At 38.1% G+C, this 24,563-nt stretch overlaps 3 protein-coding genes across 10 annotated transcripts; 2 read left to right on the forward strand and 1 right to left on the reverse strand.

The window, feature by feature from the left end:
- The first annotated feature begins 46 nt into the window (after window positions 1-46).
- Window positions 47-9,571, forward strand: LOC133862979 (uncharacterized). Of its 7 annotated transcripts, none has more exons than XM_062298926.1 (7): window positions 47-387; window positions 1,293-1,677; window positions 6,563-6,827; window positions 7,368-7,496; window positions 7,795-7,870; window positions 8,692-8,818; window positions 9,157-9,571. In XM_062298926.1, exons 4-7 carry the CDS (start codon window positions 7,383-7,385, stop codon window positions 9,356-9,358), a joined length of 519 nt encoding a protein of 172 aa, XP_062154910.1. In that variant the 5' UTR covers window positions 47-387; window positions 1,293-1,677; window positions 6,563-6,827; window positions 7,368-7,382; the 3' UTR covers window positions 9,359-9,571. The 7 variants fall into 7 exon arrangements, with proteins under 7 accessions (XP_062154910.1, XP_062154911.1, XP_062154912.1 ...); XM_062298927.1 differs by having other exon boundaries at window positions 6,578-6,827; XM_062298928.1 differs by lacking the exon at window positions 1,293-1,677.
- A 1,110-nt stretch (window positions 9,572-10,681) lies between these two features.
- On the forward strand, window positions 10,682-17,354 carry LOC133864949 (uncharacterized aarF domain-containing protein kinase At5g05200, chloroplastic-like). The gene is made up of 10 exons (XM_062301400.1): window positions 10,682-10,946; window positions 11,149-11,291; window positions 11,841-11,954; window positions 12,280-12,468; window positions 12,552-12,707; window positions 13,077-13,342; window positions 13,444-13,541; window positions 15,377-15,555; window positions 16,188-16,304; window positions 16,968-17,354. The coding sequence occupies exons 1-10, from the start codon at window positions 10,739-10,741 to the stop codon at window positions 17,145-17,147; spliced, it is 1,650 nt and encodes a 549-aa protein (XP_062157384.1). The 5' UTR covers window positions 10,682-10,738; the 3' UTR covers window positions 17,148-17,354.
- Window positions 17,355-18,317: 963 nt separating this feature from the next.
- LOC133862930 (protein ENHANCED DISEASE RESISTANCE 4) lies at window positions 18,318-23,433 on the reverse strand. 2 transcript variants are annotated; one of them, XM_062298852.1, is made up of 3 exons: window positions 23,009-23,433; window positions 21,482-21,733; window positions 18,318-21,044 (listed from the first exon to the last, which is right to left on the reverse strand). In XM_062298852.1, exons 2-3 carry the CDS (start codon window positions 21,600-21,602, stop codon window positions 18,625-18,627), a joined length of 2,541 nt encoding a protein of 846 aa, XP_062154836.1. In that variant the 5' UTR covers window positions 21,603-21,733; window positions 23,009-23,433; the 3' UTR covers window positions 18,318-18,624. The 2 variants fall into 2 exon arrangements, with proteins under 2 accessions (XP_062154836.1, XP_062154837.1); XM_062298853.1 differs by lacking the exon at window positions 23,009-23,433 and adding an exon at window positions 22,866-22,885.
- Window positions 23,434-24,563: the final 1,130 nt, after the last annotated feature.

Here is a 24,563-nt window from a genome sequence, read left to right on the forward strand (position 1 = left end):
ATATATATATATATCATTAGGTAAAAATATATAAACTTTAATGAGCATGTTTGGTGAAACGTGAGTTTCTGTGTCTCCAGACTCCTGGTCTCTCCAAAACTCCCCACCCACGGTGCGCACACTGCAAATTCTAAGAGCATTCCATTCCCAACAAGCTTCTTATTTTGAGACTTTCAACAAATATTAGAGAAGAAACTCTCTCCAAGCTTTATATCATTTTTTTTTTCCCTTTCTCACGCTTCTACACTTTCCTTCTTCGCGCCTTCTTCCTTTCTGTTTCTCTCTCACTCTTTCTAGTGATTTTGAGAAGAAACCCAAGCCTGCCGCTTCCAGCCCAGCTTCAACAGAGATACCTCGGCGCCGCTTCCAGCTCCGCCGCCTGCTTCGGTACTTTTCTCTCTCTCTCTCCGTCTCTCCCTTTGCTATAAAATACAGAATATGGAAAATTTCAATTTTTTTTTGACAAAGATATAATTTTCTTTTTTTCATCCGAGTGATTTTCTGCTTTCAAAGATTTAATTTTTTCATCTAGGTAATTTTGTTAATATAAATAATTGAAACAGTCAATACCAATAAATAACCCCAAGGATAGCTCAATTGATTAGAGCATGGGACAATAGGTTCGAATCTTTATCTTCCTCTTGGGCCAGCCACCTGAGTTGTGTGGGAGAGTTTTTGCGGATTTCTGACTATCTGCTCATGATTTAAGGTCAAATGTCTAGAGTGACGTCGAATATTATGTTAGGATTTAGTTTTTCATTTCCGGACAAAGCAGTCATCGTGTTCAGAAAATTTGGTTACCACTTTAGTGAGATAGTCGTTTAATGAACGAGGTACATTCCGACCTACATGGTTGGAATACTGTAATTAAAAAAAAAAACCAATAAAGCTGTGTAATTTTTTGCACAGTATCTTTGTTGTTTGTTGTTGCTTATGCACACTATTGGATGATTGTTTTGTTCCCGCCTTTGATTTGGAAGTGTGGCTTTCTTGATTTCTTAGATAAATTTTATATAAGAACATTTTCAATGAGGTAGGCAACTTTAGGCTAAAATAACTAAAAAAAAAAAATTTGAGAATGGATTGTTATACAATTTTTGATACAATTTTTGTATAACTGTTTTTTTAAAGTTATTAGAATTATACTAAAGGACTACTAAATATGTAAAATATCAAGTCTCAAATGTAAAACAGATTTTTAACCCATTTGTTTACATATGGGTCTTTATTTTATTGTTTCTCCGCGGGCGAAAAAGACGGAAAGTTCTGATTTTTTTTTTTTCCTTTTCCAGTTTCCCTCCGCCTTTTCTTTCCCTCATCTCCTCTCTCTGTCTCGCAAGGACACTGCGTCTCTCTCTGTCTCTAAGAGGGAACAGTATTGCTTATCTTTTGGCAAGCCAAGACCCCCCATATTTCTTCCCCAGTTCCTCTGCTTCTCGCCCATCTCCCTCACGCGTCTTTTCCCATTCTGCACACCGAAAGAGAGAACGGTGACGAAAGAGAGAGAACTGAGACGTGAGGCGTTGATCGGGAAGTTCAGAGGCGGTGGACACGCCTCTCACCTCCTCTCACGGTGGAATTCCGAACTGCTGGTCCTGCCATATCCGGTGGTTCGCGGGTGCTGCTGAGACCACGATTGGGCTTCCCTTAAACAGCATCATCTTCACCAAATTAGGGGTAAGTTAATTCTCGAATTTTCAAGGTTTCTCGTTGTTTAATTGTAGATAGTAGTGGTTGAACGGTTTGTGTTTCTGTAACGGTTTGGGTCAAATTTGTTTGGGGTTTTTGAAGGATGGAGTGACACTTTGTGTTCCACGCTGTGAGTGGCATGGTTTTGGGTCTGGGAGAGATTCTGTCACGGTATTCCTTAGTGTATCTCTTTGTTTACTTTTCTTTCAGAATGAGTACTGGGAAATTTTTGTGCAGTCATGCTGAAATTTCCCAGATGTATCCTTCCGGTTTGCACTTGTATTGGTTTCAATATCAAAAGACGGGCTATCTCCCTTCTCGACCAGACGAAGGAGATATGAATTCAATTCAGGCAGAACCCCAAAAGAGTCCCATTCGCTTAGCTACAGGAACAAACTATGGATAGCTATCAAAAGATAAACTACATCTGTTATGAGCCTAAATTGCTGAAATTGAAATGGATAGAAATAAAACAGTGAATTGACACTTCGAGGGGTCAAGGCCTCCTTTCTTTACTTCTGAACTTTTCTTCTTGTTTCATTCATACTCATAACCAGCTTAAATACAAGCTAAATTTCAACTGAAGATACCTACTAACTGTCGTGCATACCTAATGCTACGCACCACTTACCCACTAACAACCTGAATCACATGCAGTACCCAAGTTCCTACTTCTGAGGAGAAGTGGACTGGTTTTTAGGGAAAGACAACTAACATAAGTAACTAACACCAACATGAGTAGTCGGCAACACCACTAACACGTGTACTTAAATGAACGAAGGCGAAGAAGCAGCATCCAGCTATCTCCAACTGCCCAGCTGTCCAACTGAGGTCCATGCACGTGTCCCATGAAGAACTGGATCAATTCCACAAGTCGCAAGCTGAACTCCCAAGAACACTCTAGACACCCAAGATACCAGGCACATAACAACATCCTACTGTAAGGAAAGACATCTATCTTCTCCTTGCTTCCATCCCTTTTCCTTGCTTCAAAGAGGCACTTACTCAAGAAATGAAAGAATTCTTAAACCTGCCCAGTAATATAGTAGATGCCTTTCCCAAAAACCACTTAACAATTCAACATTTCTACTCTTCTGTAGGAAAAAATACATTACAATAGTTGTTACCCTTTAGAGAATAATAACTACGGTGGGTGTTGTTACTCTATAGGGGAATACAAGAGTTGTTTCTCTAGAGGGAATAATCAATTTTGATTGCTTCCATCTGCCTATCAGCTCTTTTTTAACTGACCTGAAGGGTTGTTTTATATAATAATTTGGGAAAAATTTACATTTAATTATTGTGCTACTTACAATTGACACACTTTTTCTGCTTTGAAAGCAAAATGTAAAGAATATAGCACATCTGATATCATGTACAAACTCCTAAAGTGGTTTCTGATACAAAAATGGTCATATTCTGATGGCTCCTACACTTCTCTGCAACCAATGATGCAATGATTTCCTTGTGACCTTTAACCTCTGTACAATCACATTTAGTCTCAAGACACGGTGGTATTTGTGTTTAGATATTTCTGTTGTATTGGTAATTTGGTGACTAAAAATAAATAAGATCTGCATAGGTAGCAGTTGATAGGTAATCTGCTTTTTAGGGTTGAATTTGTATTTTACAGCATCTGACCCGTTATAACAGAGCTTGGTCCCTCTGCTTAAGACGTAACCTTATCATTTTATAACGTGGGAAGTTGGATTTCATTTGACATATGACTAAAGCAGGTTCCATCATTGGCCCTTGTAACAATGTTACATTACATAGAAATTTCACTATGTACAGAGCAGACAATATTTTCAACTCTGAATATGGTAATAATTATAAGTATAAAATTTCCAAAGTAGCCTGGCACAGGCAAGTCTAATTTGCAAGCCTGTTGCCAAGATCTTTGCTATATGCCTGAATTAACCCACTGTTGTCAGCCGTTTGAAGCTTCTCATTTAACATGGCCTTGTATTCAAAGGGTTTGAAGGATTCGTGACCAACACCCACTTTAACTTATAAATTGAGTTTTTGGGCTTGCTGATAGCTAGGCATCTCCAGTGCACACCTAGTAATTCTGAAGTCATTTGAACTTGAGCAAAAAGAACCAATGCCATTAGAATGATTCCGGTAGTATTTTGAACTTCAACATTAAATGATTATTAATGTCATGCAAATACAGCACCAGGGAAAAATATTTATAAATATGCTTGATATTGGTATAAGGATATTATATTTATACTTATCATTGGCAAATACAATTGTTAAAAATATTAGTGTTAGAAAAATGATAAATTTAACAAAACGACTACTGAAAAATGACTGTTAGAAAAATGGTTGTTTGAGAAAAAATGACTGTTGAAAATTTTGCGTTAAAAAAATGACCGTTTTAACAAAACGATCGTTGACAAATATGACCAAATATGACCGTTTGAAAAACATGACAGTAAAAAAATACGATAATGAAAAAAGTAATAAAAAGGAATAAAGAAAGAGTATAGAGATAAAAATAGACAATCTTTGAAAGATGAATATTATTCTGATGGAGTGGTATTATATGTGTCAGGCTTCTGGAGAGTTCATTGATCATTTGTTCATGCATTGTATGGTTGCTACAAAGTTGTGGAGTATGATCTTGCAACTGTTTGGTGTGGTGTGGGTAATGCCGCGATCAGTGAAAGATATGTTGGGAAGTTGGAGGGGGCAAAAGGGCAACCAGACGTTGATACTAATTTGGCAAATGGCTCCATTGTGTGTGATGTGGTGTGTTTGGAGGGAACAGAATGCACGCAATTTTGAAGACTGTGAGACTAGTTTGATTAACTTGAAAAAATTAGTGATACAAACTTTGTTTTTGTGGAGAGTGAGACTACAGTCTATGTCTGAATATTCTTTTTTTTTTATATATAAGTAAAATGTATTGAAAAGGCGCAAAGGGGCGCAACCCAAAGTACACAGGATGTATACAAGGAACCCCTAAAGTAAGGAAGAAAGAGAACAACTATATAAGAATTCAAAATAGGAACATTCATGCATAGTCTTAATTCTATCCCTCCACATAAACAACATTTGAAACATCTTTCTCTTCAGATTTGACAAATCAGTCTCACAATCTTCAAAGCAGCGAGCATTCCGTTCCCTCCAAATGCACCACATCAAACACAACGGAGCCATGCGCCAAATCTGTAACGAGGTTCGATTACCCTTCTGGCCCCTCCAACTCCCCAACATGTCTTTCACCGACTTCGGCATTACCCACTCCACCCCAAACAATTGCAAGAGCGCCCTCCATAATACATTAGCCATTATACAATGCAGAAATAAATGATCAATGGATTCTCTAGCGGATTTACACATAGAGCACCAATCCATTACGATAATGTTTCTCTTACGAAGATTATCCAAAGTTAAAGATTTTCCTAGAGTAGCCGTCCAAACAAAGAAAGCCACTCTCGAGGGAACATTAACTTTCCAAATACTTCTCCATGGAAATGAAGACTGAGTAGGACTCGACATCAACTGATAGTAGGACTTTACCCCAAACGATTTTTTACGTGCTGGCACCCAACACAACTTATCCTCTCCCTCGCTGCTAACTTTGATGTTGTACAAAATCCCAAAAAACCTACTAACCGCTTCGACCTCCCAATCATGAACAGGACGAGCAAACAAAATATTCCATGAGATGATGCCATTTTGTCTCTGCATAATATCCTCTACCCAAGCATCCTTTCTTCTAGCAATAAGAAACAACTCAGGAAAGAGGATCTTCAAAGGAATTTCCCCACACCAAACATCATGCCAAAACAGAACTTTTGAGCCATTCCCGATCTCATATCTCACATGCGCAGCAAAATCATCCCATCCCCTCCTAATGCTTTTCCACACGCCAAACCCATAAGGACCCCCAACCTCCTTAGAACACCAACCACCCCTCAAACTACCATATTTGACCTCCACCACCTTTCTCCAAAAAGCATCTCTCTCCATAGCAAATCTCCATAACCATTTACCCATCAAGGCTTTATTGAATCTAACCAAACTTCTCACTCCTAACCTCCCCGAAGCTTTAGAAGAACAAATCGTACGCCAATTAACCAAATGAAATTTGAATTCATCTCCGACACCACCCCAAAGGAAATCTCTCTGAAGTTTCTCCAACCGATTAGCCACACCCACAGGAATAGGGAAAAGAGAAAGAAAGTACGTAGGTAAGCTAGAGAGAGTGCTATTAATCAAAGTTAACCTCCCCCCTCTAGATAAACACACCTTCTTCCACCCTGCTAGTCTAGCTTCCATCTTCTCAATAACATTATTCCATATATTAGAATCTTTATATTTAGCACCCAACGGAAGGCCCAAATACTTATTCTGATTTTCTAGATAAGTGCTCTCTTTTATCTTTGAATTAGGGGTTTCATGTATACATCCTGTGTATCATGGGTTGCGCCCCTCTGCGCTTTTTGAAATATACTTTACTTATTAAAAAAAAAAATTAGCTAAACTAGATAAAGTAGGTTTTGGTTAGCTATTTTACATAAAAATTTACATAAGCCATTGAGAGTGCTCTAACTACTATACAGGAGTAGGAAGAAGTGCATGGAGGTTTTTCACCCCCCCCCCCCCCCCCCCTCCCTCCCCCTTCTGTCCCTACCCCCTTTTATCCCCTCTTCCCTTTGCTTTTGTGGGAGTAGAAAATAATTGAAATGTAGTTGCTGGCTCCCTTTTCTGTCCTTCAAAATCAATAAAAAAATAATATTTAGTTAAAGTCGAGAAATATTTAGAGAGTTTGATGTATGAAGTTTTTTAAAAGTGAGAGTTAAAATAACAAAAATAGAATTTTTAACTAAAATTTGGAGATCTTGTTGGGAATGCTAAGTTTATACGCAAATAGAGTGCCCCTTGGAGAAAGAAAACGATGGAGCCACAGAAGCACTTGATCAAACCTCAATCACCACCATGCCGGTAGCCGATGAACCAGCAACAAAGACGTGGAATCTTTAGCGAGGAAAACCGGCGCCGAAGCTTCCCATTGGTGACAGCGACAACCTGAGAGTTTAAGAGAATCTGAGTAAGAGCGACATGGAGATTTGGCAAGAAAAAAGGGAGGAAGGAGAAGAACTTAACATCTACTTATTCAATCCGTAAGCTTTTTGCTCAATCTCTTTCTCTGTACTTGTTCTTATACAGCGGATATTCGAAAAAAAACCCAATGGCATGCGGTTCCTCTTTTTGTTTCTTTTTAGTTATTTGTTTCTCTTTTGATTGTTTCCCTTTCAGTTTTGTTTGGTTTTGTGTGGAAGGTGTTGAATAGTTGTTGCCCACTGTTAGCTATAGAGAAGAGGAGAAGATAAAGGGTACTTAAGATCAAGTTGGGTGATTGTGCTGACCGTGGAAAATAAAGGGTAGTTCATAATGTTTGAACTACTCTAGACTTTTCAATTAACCATCACTTTTTGGACAATGTGATTATATATATATAAACCCTTTAACTTCATGCATCTATAATTTTTAGAAATATGAAACTGGGGATATGACAAGATGCATCCGAGTGGCATAAAAGGGTCCATATCTGACCCCAATTAGTAGGGATTGTGATTTACTCGAGTTGAGATGGTTTGGCATGAGCAACAAAGAAACTGGTTTTTTTTTTGGATAAATAATTCAATTCTTGATATGCGCAGAGTAAGAAAGGCGACATGAAAGGAGGAAGGAAGAATATGAAGAGGGCAGCAGAGGAAAACAACTTGAATCTGCGGGATGGGCAGGGCATTATGCAAGTGCTCTCTCTTCGAGGTTCTAATCTCATTGAGGTACAAAGCCACCCTTTTTTTCTTTCCTTTTCAACTTCTTTTACACGATGGTTGCTTTCTCTGTGTGTGTGTGTGTAGAATGAGTGCTGGCCCGAGAAATGTCTTAGCTTTTCGTTTTTGACCTTTTGGTCATGCCCATGTAGTTGATTCTTTATCAATTCTATGAATTGCAAAGTGCAACGATCTTATGGAATTGGATTCTACCCAATATTGATTAACTAGCACTTTTCTGAAGAAACATATCTCCCCTCCTTCCACTGACATGCTTTAATCCTGCTACGTTTATCTATCTCCTAAGGTAATGGATGCAAAAGGCGAGAAATCACTGGCATTGTTTCCGGCCAAGTTTCAAAAGAGCATGTGGATTAAACGAGGTTTGCTTCATGTTAACTCAATTCAAATTCAGAAAAGTCTTGAATCCCAAGTAGTTGAGCTTTCTTCCATGTAAATTTACAGATCATTCCTGCAGTTTTATGGAATCTTTGGGTCAAGCCAATTTCCATCTGGAAAGCCATCAAACTTATACGTTGTTAATATTATGATAGTTGCTTGTTATTATTTGTCTGTGGTTGATCAATTACTTTTGTGTCATATATGTTTTTCACTTCCATGAACTTCATGATATAACCCTTTCTGTCAGTGAATTAACTCTTGGACGGAGCTTAAACTCTGAGTTAACCTTTGTCTTTGCTTCTGGTTTTTCTTTTATCAACTAGCCATCTATAGATGTTATCAGTCCATTTTACTTTTTAGGAAATAGTAGGTCATTTGGTGGAGGATTAAAAGAAGTTATGTTCCCAAACTTTAAAAACATATATTATACAGTTATCTTTTTGCAAGTAAAAAAAGATATTATAAATGTTGTTTGGCTGGATTCAGAAACAGTTTTCTGAAAATTTCCTGAATGCCTTGTAGTTTTCTGTACTTTAAGCTTGTGCTGGCCTTCTAACCACTAATTATCTGAGAACAAGAAGCTCTCAAAAATGAAAAGGATTTAATTTGTAATCGGTTTTCCAAGTTCAAAATCCAATTTGGCTTTGCTACTAAGATGGCCCTTAGTTACTGAATGTTTAAAAGTTGGTGGGGGCTGGAAGAGCATTAAGATGAATTGTTATTTTTAGGTTTGTGTGTTTGGGGTTGACATCTTCTAGAGGACTAAATTACAATATGGAATAGCTCTTTCATCAATATGCAGGTAGTTTCGTTGTGGTTGACATAAGTGGAAAGGAAAAGGCTCTTGAATCAGGTAGCAAGGTGGCATGCATTGTTTCCCAAGTTCTGTTTTATGAGCAAGTTCGTGCAATTCAGAAATCTCCAGAATGGTGAGTTTTCTTCGCATCTTAACAACTCTTCTTTTTATGGTTTTGTTGGTATCCTTTCTTCCTTCAATATCATAACCAAGAGGTACTAGTGAGTTGAAATTGAGTCCGGGCAGTACTTGAAACCAACAGGCACCTAATATGATAGCTTTGTGGATAATGCAAACCTTGTCAGATGTCAATGTTGGCTTGTGAAGTTTGACGCAAATGAATCAGTTAACTAGTAGATGTAGCAGTTTATTTTCTCTATACTCTCATTGGGAAACATGAGCATGCAGGTTTCCATGTTTGTTCTTTTTGGTTCCACGTTCCTTATATCCTGCTTCTACCCCTCATTGCAGGCCAGAAATATTCAAATCTACAAATGTGGATGATTCTAATGGGAGTTTGCATGGGCAGACCTCCCAACAAGAAGAAGAACTTGGATCTAGTGATGATGATGAGGGACTTCCCCCAATTGAAGCCAATACCAACAGAATCAAACCCTTTGATGAATTTCAACCAGATGCGGAATCAGATTCCAGTTCAGATATAGATTCTTAAGTTATTCTATACGAGACCCCTCAGCTTTATTGTAACAATTGCAGCCGCAGCCAACATGACTAATCTGTGGATGGGAAAGAATTTCGTCTTAACTGAAATTTGTGTCCAATTTGCTCGATGGGATTTTTGTTGAATTGATGATGTACACAAATCTTGAGAGTGAAAACACACCCAGCAATAGATTTTTATATATTTGGTTCAAAGTGGTGCTCATATGATTCTGAAATGTCATAATTAAGTGAGCTTGAATATTTTAGGTTGATCCTTTCAAGCAGTTCATCACCAAAACCTTTGTCCTTGCATTTGAATTAAGGTGGACAATTTTTTACACGAACAACAAAATTGACACAAATTCAATATGAAATTAGCAGATTAAGATTGAGGAGTTCGACCCTTTTAATTAAATTGGTCGGATTATGGTTAACTACTATAATCTTATACTCATGTTTTGGTAGGATTCAAACTTGGCATGCTACATTTGAGCTAATAATTTTTTATGCAATTTGCGAACTCAACACGAAATTAGAATGTTAAGGTTGATAGGTTTTGATTCGTTTAATTTAATAGGTTGGGTTACGATTAATTTATGCATTCTTATATTTATACTTTGATACGATTCAAATTCTCATCACAAATTGCAAGAATTCTTTTGCTGCCGGTAGAGTCACAACATGTGCATCTGTTTGTGGTTTGTATGTATTAGTAAATGTTGTCTCTGTGAGCTCAATCAAGCTTTTAGCCGGCCGAGTGCCGATAATGAATGCACTATTAAGTATTAAGGTTGCCAACAACTCTTTCCAAAGCCTTGTTATGTGTAAAGAAGTATGGTGCAACATGAAAATTGTGTCCATCTCATTTAACTAATCACGTAAAACTAAAATTTTAGGAATGTATTAGTTGCGCATCATAAAGGTGCACAATATTTACACAACAAAACATATTGGTAGGACTCATACATGTGGTATTCACATGCATGTGAGAATGTGTTAGTTACATAATATAAAGGTGTACAACAAGATATATTGATGGGACTCATGCACGGGAGATCTACATGCATAGTCTTATTAATGTTGTAAAAATTATTTTTCGAAAATCTGGCAATGGAGGTGCCACGTGGTGGTCTCACTTTCTCGGTTCTCCTTATTCGTTGTGTCGGTTATGCGTAACGAATGAAAGGCCCATTAGATAATTTAGATGCAGAGGCCGCAGAGCACACAACTAGACAAACGACGTCGTTCGCAATTTGTTTGTGAGCCGTCCTTTCCTTCGGCTGTATTACTTCTCCACGTGTCAATCAATAATAAAAGAAGAGAAAATAAAATAAAAATTTCTTGGATTTTGGACGAAAGGCAGCGTCTGGAGCTGAAGTTTGAGGAGGAGATGGCGGTTTCAGCTGTGAGAGGCAGTCGCTTACCAATAATACCGGTGTTCCATCTTCATCATCATCTTCATTGTCCTCAGATGTTATTCTCGGAAAAAGATAACTCTTCAAAAAGAAGGCAGCCGAATGGTCGTGGCTCAAAGCGTTTCACTCTTTCTGCCCGTTATTCTCAAGCCCAGGATCTTTTCTCTTCCACCCGCCTCCAAGGTACTTTTCTTTTTCTTTCAATGGGCATGTTTCTTTCAAGACCAGCGTGCTAAGTAGCTGAGTTTATCGAATTTCAGTGGCAATCCAAATACTCATCCGACTATCATTTCTTTTGTTAAGTTTGGTGATTTTCATGATCCAAATGTAAAGTTGTATGCTTAAATCGATATATATTTTATTAAATCATTGTTGTTATTTTCAGATAGTTTAGAGAGGCTGCCTAAACTGGTTGAGGATATTGTCCAGACATCCGTAGACACTGGTCCACGTGGTGCCATCAGGCTGGCCCAAGGTCTCCAAGCATTTATCGGTGTTGGCGGCGAATGGCTTTCTGATGTGTCCAAGGTACCTCTTTCACACCTCTCTCGCTCCTTTTGGGATGTTCTTCCCGTTCATTATCGGTATCTCTTTCTGGGAAATTCATCAGGTGAGAAAAGAGTGCGTAGAAAAGTCAAAGCCCTTATTGCAGTGTGGCTTTGAAGGTGAAGAAAATGAGCACTTGTGATATGCTTCAATTGAAAGCAATGCAAAGGTTATTGCCAATGATGTGTCAACTTAATAAAAGTGTAATTGTATGTCTATGAGATTGTCTTTTCCTTCACTGTCCTATGACCTGATTCTATCTATTATCTTGTTTGGAATGAATGGATATGCTCAATAATAATTTGGCGTCCTAAACCTCAAACAAATCTGGTGACACTCTATAAAGTTAAGTTGGATTGGTTTTGATGATGTTAAATGGGTGTCAAGTCCCATAAGTGATTTTAGAGAGCTGTAATTGTAACTTTGGCTAGTCTTTTTGGAGTATAATACAGATATGACTAATGCTTTCCTCGAGTTGTGACAAATTTGACGATGTTGACAGAAATATTGACAGCTTTTCATCTTTTGCAGTCAACAAATTCATCTGCTGGATTACCAACCCAATTGCAGCTTGGACTACTTTCCCCCCTTTATTTGAGGAGATTGTTTGAACGCCTGGGGGCAACTTATATCAAATTAGGTCAGGTAAGTCTTGATGGGTTTTTTTCCAAGAGTTCTCTCTCTCTCTCTCTCTCTCTGCATTCCCCCCCCCCCCCCCCCCCCCCTCCCCCCCTTCAAAAAAAAATCATTGAGTTATACAAAAGTAAGATGTACTTCTTAAGGCTGAAGTGAAATATTTTAGTTATATGACAATAAAAAATGCAGTCGAACTTGTATGGCCACTTAATTAAGTGCATTCCTTCCCTGTAGGATATAAATTTCTTTTGTGATTCTCATTCTTTGCTGTTAATTTATCTTCTATATGCGAGATACATTGTAACTAATGAATAACTTGGCTTGCAATTGGTAGTTCATAGCATCTGCACCCACATTGTTCCCACCAGAGTATGTCCAAGAATTTCAGAACTGTTTTGATAGAGCTCCTGCAGTTCCTTTTGAAGACATTCAAAGCATTTTGCAAGAGGAATTGGGGAGACCCATAGATAGTGTCTATGAATATGTTGACTCGACTCCTATTGCTTCAGCCTCAATAGCACAGGTTCATATCTTCTTTCCCCCTCTCTTTCGCCTCTTTAAATAATATATTTCTGACTGATTTAGATTAGAATTTACTATGTCTAGGTTCATGGTGCAAGGCTTAGAGGCTCCCAAGAGGATGTAGTTATAAAGGTCTTGAAACCTGGAATAGAGGATATATTGGTGGCAGATCTGAATTTTGTTTACGTTGTTGCTCGCATATTGGAGTTTTTGAATCCTGAATTCAGCCGTGCATCACTGGTACAAATTTGGAACTAATTACTTTAATGATTATTTTGGATGACTAGTATAAACACCTCCTCAAGATATTTCATACATTTAACAATTATCTTCCATTAGCATTTTCTTTAGTTCTACTTCTGCATTGTTGCAGTCAAATTTGGGGGTGTAAATTCAAGTTTTAGTTACACCCAACTTATCAGCATGTGATAGTCTAATGCAGTGATGACATATTATGTTTTTGTTGTGGTGTATTTACTTTTCTGCCCTTATTGGAAAGGATCATTGACATTTTCCTTATTATTCATGAATTTTGTTTGATTATTTTTTCACTGTTTCTAGAATGATGATAGCTTGAAGCTTTCATGTAATTAAACTTCCTTTCAGTAGGTTGGTATTGTTAAAGACATACGTGAGTCTATGCTTGAAGAAGTTGACTTTCACAAGGAGGCTGCAAATATTGAGTCCTTTAGGAGATATTTAGAAGACATGGGACTGACGAGGCAGGCTACAGCTCCAAAAGTGTATCACCACTGCAGCACCCGACGAGTTCTGACAATGCAGAGACTTTATGGAGTTCCTCTTACTGATCTAGAATCTATAAGTTCGCTTGTTTCTAGTCCAGAGGCTAGTCTCATAACTGCCCTTAATGTATGGTAGGACCAATGGCTTATTTTCCATGCATGTGCTTGCAAGGTTGATGTTTATTTCAGTCTAGGTGTTAAAACATGAATTTCTTGATGAAATGTTAATACAGGTTTGGTAGCTTGCTTGCCTGTGAATCCTTCCATGCAGATGTGCATGCAGGCAATTTGTGGTTGTTACGTGATGGCCGTATTGGGTTTCTTGATTTTGGTAAGCATTTTTCTTTTATTATGGGTTTTAATTCATGTTTTAGTTTTAGCTGTGATCTTTTAGGATATAATGTATGCTAGGACCAAAGTCTTAGTATGTTTTTACATTACTCACTCGCACATTTACCGGTCAAACCATCTTAAGTGGCACCCCTTTATCTTTTAGGAGTCACCCCTAAGTTTGAACAGATGAATTATTTCCAACAAAAAGAGTCCCGGGACTTCCTTGTCACGTCTCGAATGAATTCAATGACATATTCGAAGAAATTCTGACTGTCAGTAGGAATTGTTTGTGGATTACGAACTGGGACCCTCAGTAGCATCTAGCTTTTGGGGCAAGTAGGTTTCCTTGGTCATTCAAGCTCCTCTTTCCGTCCGCTCTCCCCGAAGTGAGCTAATTGCATGTAGTGATCCGTAGGTAGGAGATAGCAGGATTAGACGAACAATGGTTTACAATGGGGAAGGAATCAATGTCTGCACCCTAGAAATCACAGAAGCCCTAGGGATAAGTGAAAAAGACTTTACCCCTTGTATCACAACCGTCAAGGGTCAACCCAAGAATCACTAGGGACTATTTGCCTTAAACTAAGGGAATGCAATCGAGAGAGTTACACAATTTTCCATGTAGTTCAGTGCAAGACCACATTCTATGCTTTTAAGCAAGCATCATTTAGATAGATACGCTCCAATCGAATAACCTAAGGGGCAGGATTTCATCAAGAAGAATAGGATTTTTTGCGTTCCGAAGAAGGGGGGGTCGACCTGAGCTGCGTCAACTCTCGCCTTGTACCACCACGGCAATAAGCCAAACAAAACAAGCTTTAACCCGAGAAAAAGCTTCATCAGGGTCTTGATCTTGCATCTGACCTACACCATACAGGTACTATGTGATCTGTCCTGTTGGTAACTAAGATGAGGCAGAGACAGATCAATAGCTCAACTCGCAGTAAAGGAAAGACAAGCGCAAATAGATGACTATTAAGTGGATTAAAGACAATGTATTACTTAGCTTTAGTAAGATGAGGAAGACCTTGCTCTCAACATAAGAGAAGGAAGCTACAATTATTGGGATATCAGCTACGACTATCGAGTGAGTAAGAAAACCGTTCCATCAGGGGCTCCCCAAACTCTTTCTATTGCGGGCTTAAGCATCTACTTCTTTGTCCGTAATCACTGGCTTTCAAGGTGTATACTTAGAGCAAAAGGTATTATTATCGCTTAGCGCGTGTGGTTGCGATCCATTGTGATTCGGTTGCTTGGTGTGGATGAAAAATGAGAGATAGACAGGCCACTTCACCTCAGGATACATCCAACGATGCACAAGAATCAGATTCTGACAGTATCTGAAAACATATCTTGGGGACGCCCTAAAGCGCTCATGGTATCATATTTATAAGCTTGTTTACCCTATAGACTTTCAAACTGGAACTTGCAACCTTTTCCATAAAATTCCCACTGCCAAGGTTGCGATATCCCCTCAGATGATATGTTAAGCACATTTAATGAAATAAATTCACTATAATGTAATATGGAAGTTACAAATTAAATTGATTCAATTCCTAGAAAAAATCCTTTAGTTAATATTTAATGGAGCACAAAGGCAAGGTGACTAATTCCTGCCTGCCCATCCCAGAAAAGGGGGATACTTAAGTGAATCCGTCCCTTGGAGACAGCTGATTCCAGAGGAGGCTTGAAGCATTGTCACATTAGCCTTACCAAAACAATGATTTATGAGTACTTTAGATTTGTGAACTGATTCTTGTTATTATTAACATCAAGTATTTGTACATGAAAGCATTCTTGCATGTAACACAAATTACATTTTTTAAATTACAGGAATTGTTGGGCGTATATCCCCAAAAACATGGGCTGCTATGGAAGTATTTTTGGCATCAATTGCAACTGAAGAGTATGAGTCAATGGCATCTGCCTTGATTGAAATGGGGGCTACAAACAAGGATATTGATTCTAGGGCCTTTGCAAGAGACTTGGAAAAGATATTTTCGTCAATACAGGCAAGAACTGTCTACGTATGCAGTTGATATCTATTGAAATTTTTGGTCCAAAACTAACTATTATGTTTAAGAATGCCATGGCTTTACATGGGTCCGAAGTTTACCTAACAGTGGTGAGTACACGAAGTGGCCATACCTTAGAGAGATTCCTTGTCATAAAAATAAAATAAAATAAAAAAATACAGACGAAGAAGAAGAAAAGAAAAAAAAGAAAAAGAATGCCATGGCTTTATAGCTCTATGAAGTAAATGAGTAAGGGTCCTAGGTAAAGTAGTTATTTTGTAATAATTTTTTGTTCCATAAGTTTGTGGTGCTTAATATGAAGCCTGCGATAGTTTAATTTGATGGTGGGGGAAAAAAGGGAAATTCGAGGCTAAAGATAAACTTGTTTCTTTTTTCTTATAAAGCTTTATTGCTTATCAAAAAATTATTATTATTATAGGTATTGTTGTCATTGTTGTTATTGTGGTTGTTGTTGTTTATTGTTATTATGTGGTGAAAGAATATGAACTGTTAGAGGTTTCCTTGGCCAAGTATATGTATTTCCACAGTTGGGTGATTAATAATTTAAAATGTACAACTGAAGTTCTAGGTCCAGAATAATTTTTTTTTTCTTTTGATTGTTAATGCAGGATTTGGATACAGAAATAGTTGTAGCAACAGCCAGGGGGACAACAACAGGGGCAACTGCTGTCTCTGCTAATCTAGTTGTTGATGAGAGGCAAATGAATGCACTCTTTCTTGATGTGGTAAGCTGTTTTACAATATATTGTTCAATACAAATGGCTGCTATTTTTTTTTTCTTTTCTTTTTATAAGTAATCGAAATATCATTAAAAGTGAAAAGTACTACTCAAGCACATGGGAAGTATACAATAGAAACACTTAACTAGGAGAAGAAAAAAGAACAAGAAAATTATGAAAACACCAAAGACGCCTCACGGTCCTCAAAATTTGTCATTTCTTCCAACCTTGTTTGGACGAAAACTGTCCTTAATTTAAACTTAGATGCCGGACTTGGAATTATATGCAATACATAGAATTTCATGAAGAATCCAAAGTTATCATGTCATGCATTATGGAGCTAAATGTGCATGGTTACTTACACAGGTAAAAGTATTATTTAAGATTTCCAATAGCCTATTGTCTGCTGACAATCCCTGCCTCTCCCTAAAGAGGAGGCTGAGGTTCTAGTTCTGCAAGGGGCATTGATTGGGGATTGGGGAGTAGTTCTTGGGGCACCCAGCCTGTGGGCTAGGTTGGGGGGATAAATTGTCCTGTACTATAAAAAAGGTATTATGTAAGACTAAAAACGTTGGGGAATTTCTTGTATTGGTAGGTGACTGTATTCTTGGGTCTGCCAAATGGTAATCACTAGTTTTAAACTGTTTTATATTTTTCACTGTTCCACAGGTTCGGGTTAGTGAATCATATGGATTGAGATTTCCTCGTGAATTTGCACTTCTCATGAAGCAGCTTCTGTATTTTGACCGGTACACCCGGTTGTTGGCTCCCAACTTGAATATGCTTCAGGACCAAAGGATATCCATTGTTTCAAATCGAAGAAGCAAATATGGAGACAGTTTCAAGTGAATCTCAGTTGTATAGATATACATCCTCCTAGGTCAAAAGGCTTTATTTTGTTTTCACTTTTGTAGATATGACTAGAAGTACTTCAGAGTTGGAATTATACACATCCAATAATACTAAGCAAGAAGGAAAATATTTACTTTGTGATTTTACTTTTTAATTCAAGTACTCTTGATGATTTAGTAATAATGGGACTATTGTTATTTCTGCCGTATGAGCATTAATTTGGTTCCTCTCTATTTATGTGCTTTCTGCATCTGATGATTGTATGAACTCCACTGTAGCCTTGGCTTTAACCAACTATTCTCATGTCATTGCGTTGTTCCAGATTTTCGGAAAAGGCTCCATAAGTTGGCTTTCTCCAGCTGGGTTGATGACATCCTCTTTCTTCTGTATCTTGCCTCTGGATTTTTCAATCTATATTAGATCACCAAGTATGTGGCTTTCGTTACCACCTCGTTTGACAATCCTAAGGACTTTTCATGTGCAATAGCAACGTATTGCTACAATGATCTATCACACTCCCACCATACGCTTTAATGGCTGATTGACTGCTCTGCCGGTGACTATAAGAGCGACCAATAAGCCTGACCTGTTATTTTATGGGGGTTCGTTAAGAAGAGGAAAATGACATATTTAATTTGACCCTTTGTTTTCATCGTCATCTTATGATTTTCAGAGACCCACTACTTAAAATACTCGAAATCGAAGTTCCTTTGAATCAAATGCAATCTTTTTACCTTCAATTTTATGATCTGAACATCAAGCTAATCATGGTCTGTTGATTGTGAAACCAGACAGAATGGTCAGTGAATAGAAAGGTCTCTACCAGACCAACATCAGCTAAACATTGTTTCATGTTCAAGAATCAAGAGAAGCAAACTTAAAGTGGGTATTGAGCCCTTGCATCATAGAGCTGCATAGGCAGCATGAGGTGCACAACTATGATACCAAAGGAATATCTTGAGAGTATGTCGGATATAAAAAATTACACAAAAATGAAACTGAAACATTTATGAGGCAAGGTGCAGCCTTGATAAAAAGAAGGCAACGAAGAAAAAAAGAAAATAGCAAATAACACTTGAGAATCCATCTCTTTAATACCTTGTTTGTTACCAGATTCAATGGCACGTATCTCTCTATGATATGATAATCGAAATCAAACACTGAATAGAGATGTGAAGTTTGAATATTCATTACAGATGCCAAACTATAATATACACAAATAAACAAATTTAAATAGAAATCTGGGTGACCATCTACATATACAACAATCAAAACCTTTGGTTTCTATTTCTATATACTTCAGAGCAAAGAGATGAATCTATGAATCTTATTCCACATGGCACCAAGTAACCCAGTGAGAAAACAAATCAACGGTGTTGGTTTCTCAGACTCCTCAATGCATGCTTCACCCTTCAAGAAAATGGGTACACTGTTTCCATTTTTAGCGTATTCCCCACAACTGTCACAACATCCCTCATCTCCTTGACCTTCCTCCTGTGACAGAAGGCCCAGACCCATTTATGACCTGGCTCGGTGAAGAATAACCCATGAGCCGATGAAGTGGGGAGCTTGATCTGGCCTCAATTTCTGAGGAGGATGGTATCTCTGCTATGGACGTGTTGGAGGAAGGTCCAGCTAACTCATACCTTTCCACGAAATTCTTATGTTTGTTATGGGACTGCTTCAAAACAGATTCCTGTCTCACACCCACAGGCTTGAAAGGATCAGACAACATATTTCTTTCATCTACATTGCCTTGGAGGGCATGAAAGGACGTGGAGGGAAGAGGATCTCCATCAGTGGAGCAGCTTTTACAGTAAGAGAGCCCGTAATCATCAGAACATGACACAGGATCCACATTTGAAGAAGCAATGACGTGAGATGCTGAGACCAACCTCCTATTAATGGCATCACTATAGTCATCGGCCTCACTTGGAGGAGGGTCCATGGCATTCGGTGCAAATGGTACTAAATGGGTTCTGTTTTGAAGGGAAAACTTGAGCAGCTCTGAACAAGCACCGCACCTTAGCCGATGAAATCTCTTTCTAAAGAGAAGAAAATCTGCAGGTAACTGCAGTGGGCTGGAGCAATTATAGCAAGTTATGAAAGGGGCTCCACCTGCTATGGGTCGGAAATGTCGCTTAGCCAAATGGTATTTCTTCGCCTCATGATCTTTATGCCTCTGCTCTTCAGACTTTGTTTCACGTGTGCGTATAGGGAAGTCGGAGTTCAAATACCGTTGGGGACTTGAAGGCAAGGAGCTGTAGGAAGAATTGTAAAAACTGTTACCGGTATGGGGCCTACATAACCGATTATTATGGAAAAGGGTGGAGGGAGGAGGCAACTGTGCTGAGCACTGCCAGTCCTGGGGATAGCAATGGAGACAAGAGTGATGAGCTTCATGTCTACTGCTTGTTGCCTCCCCTGAGAAAGGTATGTGCGAGAAATTGCCATGCTGGAGCCGGCTGCTTCCCGGCCTGCCTCTTCCAGGAAACCTAGGATGAATTAAGTCATTACGAAATGCCCTCTCAGGTGCCTCATGATCATAGTAAGCTGGAATATGCTTTTCCTCCCAAGTGGAAACCCTTCCATTTAGATAGCATCTTTTGTTAATTTCATCCTGCAATTCAGAAACCATTTGCAGCAATTTCGTCTTGTCCTGTTCAAGGTAATCAGACCTGTCGGATGATTGAAAGCTTGTATTGTGGTGGAACTGATTATGCACTTGATTTGAAGGGCCGCCATCTTCGTAGCCAGCAAGGGAACCCATTCCATAGAAAGGCACCCTAGATGGATAATTTTCTCTCTCGTGTCTCCTCCAGTTTCTTTCTGGGCGGCCATGGGTTGTGGGTTCCAGCAATTCATCTTGATGCATTTTGTTGTGTTTATTGGCTGAATACTTCTTAGTGGATGAAAAAACTCCTTTACTGACAAGATACTTCTGATCCATCATGCTGTTCACCAGAAATTTGTCCTTTTTTTGCCTTTCTTCAGAAAGAATGAAGTTTGCAATACGCCTGGATGAATGCATCTGATGTTCAGGGAATTGGTCATCCGTCCCATCATAAGAAGATACACTGCCCTCATAGGCATAGTAACTTGTTGTTGGGGATTTAGACATCTCTCCAAATCTACTGCTGAGCTCAGAGCAGGGAGTGGCAAACTCTGTGGTTTCTATCGTATCTGTGGACCTTAACCGGTCAAATACACGAAAACTTTTCTGAGGTTGCTCCAACTGTTCATTAGGGGAAGATCTAAGGGTATCTGGTGAAATGCTTTCCCTTGCTGGCCCATGATGAGTAACAATAGAAGTACTTCCCGTTGTAGCCACTATATTGTCAGTACTCAAGCTTCTGAAATTAGAATCACTTTCATTGGTACCTACTTCTAAGTTTGCTCCGGCCAATGGTAAGTCCTCACCATTTTCCTTTACTTCTGAATTTGCTCCTGCCATTGGTGATGGCTCTTCATTCCCACAAGGAACGAGCTCAGCTGACAAACACACTTCATTGGAAACTCCAGGCTGTTTGATATTGCAGTCCCAAGATTCAATTGTAGCAATGTCATTGTTTTGGTCGTCATTTGATAAGTTTATACCTCCAAGCTTCTCATCGTTGCTATCCCTAGACTGGCTTTCATCCTGCTCACTGTTCTGGTCTTCGTTTGATAAATTTATATCTCCAAGCTGCTCACCATTGCCATCCCCAGATTGTCTTTGATCCCTCTCATTGTTTTGGTCCGAAGCACATTCTCCCGAGGAAGGAAGAATATCTTTATGACTAGAGTAGCTAGGCTCTTTATCTTCAGGAACAAGATCCAATGCATTAGTCCGAGCAGCATCTGTTTCATGTAAGCCAACTTCCCTGCTTTTCACGTCATCTTTTCGATTTTTTGCTGCACACAGGAAGAGGATTTAAATAATTAATATAAAACTTTAAAGTTAGAAAGATTATCTGTAGAAGGCAGATAAAATGGGTGAACGTGATGGTCAAACCTGAAGATGGTAAAGAAGGTCCATCAAAAGAAAGCAGTAGTAGTAAAGGGTCCATACAATGGGGAACAACACACTGTTTTAATCTTTTATATTGAAAATTATTCCAATACAAGGAGAATAACAATGTCTGTTAGCTTATTTTCATTTGATAAAATAATTTTAAAAAATTACATGAGGTTGAGATAGTAGAGGATTATAATCATCCTAAGCCCACATCTTAAGTTTTAGAGATTTCCTGAATTGTTTATTTCTACTCCCAGCACTAGTCATGTAACCATAAACTAATCTGTATTCTCAGAGTTCATCTATCTTGTTCTTAAATCTTTTAGATTGTTACCTTGGAGAATTGTGTCACATCCACCGCACTTGAATATATTATGGCCTGGCAACTCTGGAAGAAGCTGACGACATTTGGGGCATCTAACCAGTCGAACTTTAGTAGTCAACCCACTGGTCATCTTCGTCCAAATATGTGGTCGTGATCAACCAAAGATTAGGCTTCCAACACCCACTTTGACAGAAAATTATATATTAAATACCAGATTTATCCATGAAAGTTTTTGCTGAAATAATATGAGGCTCTCACCATCTGCATTCAGATAGAAACAAAGATATACAAGCATGAGATAAATGTACAAATGACAGATTTTGTAATTGCAAATTGTGGGACAATAAAGAGCAAAGAAAATTCTACAGATGACTTAATATTAGTAGAAGCTATATCGAAAGGTTGTAGTTTTCAATTGTCTTTGATGAAGTTGCCCAATCATATTAACTTAGTAAACCATTAGATTTGGTCGTGTTTTAACTCATTAATCTCTGACTCAATGATCGTCCCAAAGATTTCTAGGCATAAAAAACTAACTCAAGTAACCTGAAAAGCTACTTTAATACCGGGTGGAAGTTCAGGCAGATGCAGCAATGCCATTGTCAGAGTAAATTTTGCCTTCTAAGTCAGATTCGAAGAAAAAAAAATTCACTTTACTGCTAATTGCATTTGGAATTAGCTTGACCTCTGTGACCTGTTAAAGTTTTCCATCAACAAGTAGATGCCGTGGATTTGCATTTGCATTTGCTAGCATTCAAGTCTTTTGTTTCTTTAAAGAAAAATTTGTATAAATTTCTGAACGGATACCCAAAATACATGGAACTTGTGGATGAAAAGGGCTGCAATGAAATTAAACATAAAGAATTAAGAGGACTCAGACCTAGAATATAAATTAAATGATTAAATTCATCCATCCCTATCCACTTAAGATTTGGAACAAGTGGTAATTTAACACCCAGGAACTTAACTCGAGAGGAATTGATTCAGTAAGGTCAACCTTCAATTTACACATGAGGTAGTTGCTTAAGCTATGCAGGAGCTGGAGTTAAAGCCAAAAAAAAAAAAAAAAAAATTGAAATTGAATGCCAGTGCTACAGAAATGGGTTATTTTTAAATGTACCAAGTTGGAAAATGCTGGATCAAGGTTATAAGGAACTATAGATCATCATGAGCAATTAAGGAGTTGAACTAAACCGATTATTTAACAAAGCCAAAAAAATATGAGATAGGGTGGGTTAAACACAGGGAGATTCTAAGAACAGCGAGTTAATTGCATAACAATGTAACACGAAAATTAGAAAAGAAGCAAAAAGTTAGAATCTGCAAAATTTGAAAATTGATTACAAAGGAAAGCAGTGAGATCGGGTCGAATTATAGTTGATAAAGCAGATACCTTGAGATTGGAAGACGAATATATAAGATCCAGAGATTGTGTGTATGCTACTTGTAATTGATTTAGTGTAACGAAAACAAAGAAGGGAGGGCGTATCTTCTATAATGTATATGAAGGTGAGGGAAGGGGAAATGAACACGAACCTGTGTGGAAAGAGAGAGAATTGGAAAATTTGAAAGAATTCTATTCTTTCCCGCAAAGTTGACGACTTCTGTTCCACGAATTCCTTCTTCTTCTTCTTCTTCTTCTTCTTCTTCGTTCACATTTCGTGTTTGGAAAGGTTTTACAGTCAAACCCCCGACCCTCCAAAATAAAACTAAAAGAAGAATATTAAAGAGAAGAAAAGCAAAAGGAGCTGTCTAAAGTCCCTTCTCTCTTTCTGTGTTTGTTTCTCACCAAAGAGAGAGAGAGAGAGAGAGAGAGAGAGACGGGAAGGTGAAGGACTTAAAGAAGGAAGTTTTACAGGGAGAGAGGCGCCGATGCCATTCAAAGCGCGAACGACGTGTCATCCTACGTGTACGACCATTTCTCCCTCTTCTTTAATCTCGCTATTCTACTTTTGGCAACTGGCAACGCGCTCTCCCCCCTCCCTGCCCTGCGACGACCGTTGCTACTAGTAATTTTTACGTTTGTTTCGTCAGCAACATTTCTGTGCAATTTACCCCAAAAGTCAACTCTAATTTTCTTTTCGTTTTGTTTGTTACGACTTATGATCTTGTTGTGCGGCCATAATCATCCTGATTATTAACAACGCATCATTTGTGGTCCACCAATTAACCAAACCAAATCTCATAATAGAGCAAGAGTCCGTTGACTGGGGAATGGGGGTCAATGGTGGTGGGCACCCTGGCCAGCTGGTGCCTGACAGATGGCACTTTTACCAGCCACTCGCTACTCATACTATTCATTAATTCAAATATAAACTCTATAACATTTTTTTTTTTTTTTCTCGATTGATATTTGATACCAAAAAAAAAAAATTAAAATTATTATTAATTTTTTTTTCCACAGATAGTGCCAAAGGCGAATACTCGTCTTAACCCCACCGTCCACGACAGTCTCTCATTTTATATGCTTTTCTTGACCAAACGTCATGAATATTTGTTTCCTAATTTCCTTTACCTCTCTCTTCTTTAAATCCTAATCCAGACTTACTTTTTTACATATTAATTGGCAACGCAGATTAAATACCATAAAGGGGGAGACAAATTATGAGATCTCGTTTGATCTTTTCCTCTTCGCGTAATTTTGAAACGTAACAGTCTTTGAAGTACTAAATTTGCCTTGTGTTTTTCAACGCTCAATCCTTTTTTTAATCATTTCAAACTTGCTTCTTATCATAGTTTTACCAGTGACAAAATAAGCGCTTCATATAATTACTAAATTTTAAATAATTAGAAAATTGTCAGGCCAATACTGTGAGATAATTATAGTATTAAAAAAATATATATATATTAAGACTTAAAGAGTGCTACGCCAATATTATCAAGATAAAAAAATAAGATATATAACATTAATATTTCTATAATCGGTAAACAAAACCAATCATAAAATTAATGAAGCAAGTGTAGATGACCATTGACCGTGTCATGAATTAATATGGCAGTTAAAATATAAATGTTATGCGGGTAATATTACGGGTCAAAGATTGGGAGAAGAAGGAATTTTTCGAATCTGAATTAAGCCTGAAGGGTTGGA

Source organism: Alnus glutinosa, chromosome 3 (genome assembly GCF_958979055.1).
Source record: "Alnus glutinosa chromosome 3, dhAlnGlut1.1, whole genome shotgun sequence".
In the NCBI taxonomy this organism is placed as follows: Eukaryota; Viridiplantae; Streptophyta; class Magnoliopsida; order Fagales; family Betulaceae; genus Alnus; species Alnus glutinosa.

Coding starts and splice junctions, on each gene's coding strand:
- LOC133862979 (XM_062298926.1), top strand. CDS start 7,383: ATGAAAGGAGGAAGGAAGAATATGAAGAGGGCAGCAGAGGAAAACAAC. Junction 7,497..7,794: donor GAGGTTCTAATCTCATTGAG/GTACAAAGCCAC, acceptor CTATCTCCTAAG/GTAATGGATGCAAAAGGCGA. Junction 7,871..8,691: donor GAGCATGTGGATTAAACGAG/GTTTGCTTCATG, acceptor ATCAATATGCAG/GTAGTTTCGTTGTGGTTGAC.
- LOC133862930 (XM_062298852.1), bottom strand. CDS start 21,602: ATGACCAGTGGGTTGACTACTAAAGTTCGACTGGTTAGATGCCCCAAA. Junction 21,045..21,481: donor ATGTGACACAATTCTCCAAG/GTAACAATCTAA, acceptor TCCTGTGTGCAG/CAAAAAATCGAAAAGATGAC.
- LOC133864949 (XM_062301400.1), top strand. CDS start 10,739: ATGGCGGTTTCAGCTGTGAGAGGCAGTCGCTTACCAATAATACCGGTG. Junction 13,343..13,443: donor ATAACTGCCCTTAATGTATG/GTAGGACCAATG, acceptor ATGTTAATACAG/GTTTGGTAGCTTGCTTGCCT. Junction 13,542..15,376: donor TATTGGGTTTCTTGATTTTG/GTAAGCATTTTT, acceptor TTTAAATTACAG/GAATTGTTGGGCGTATATCC.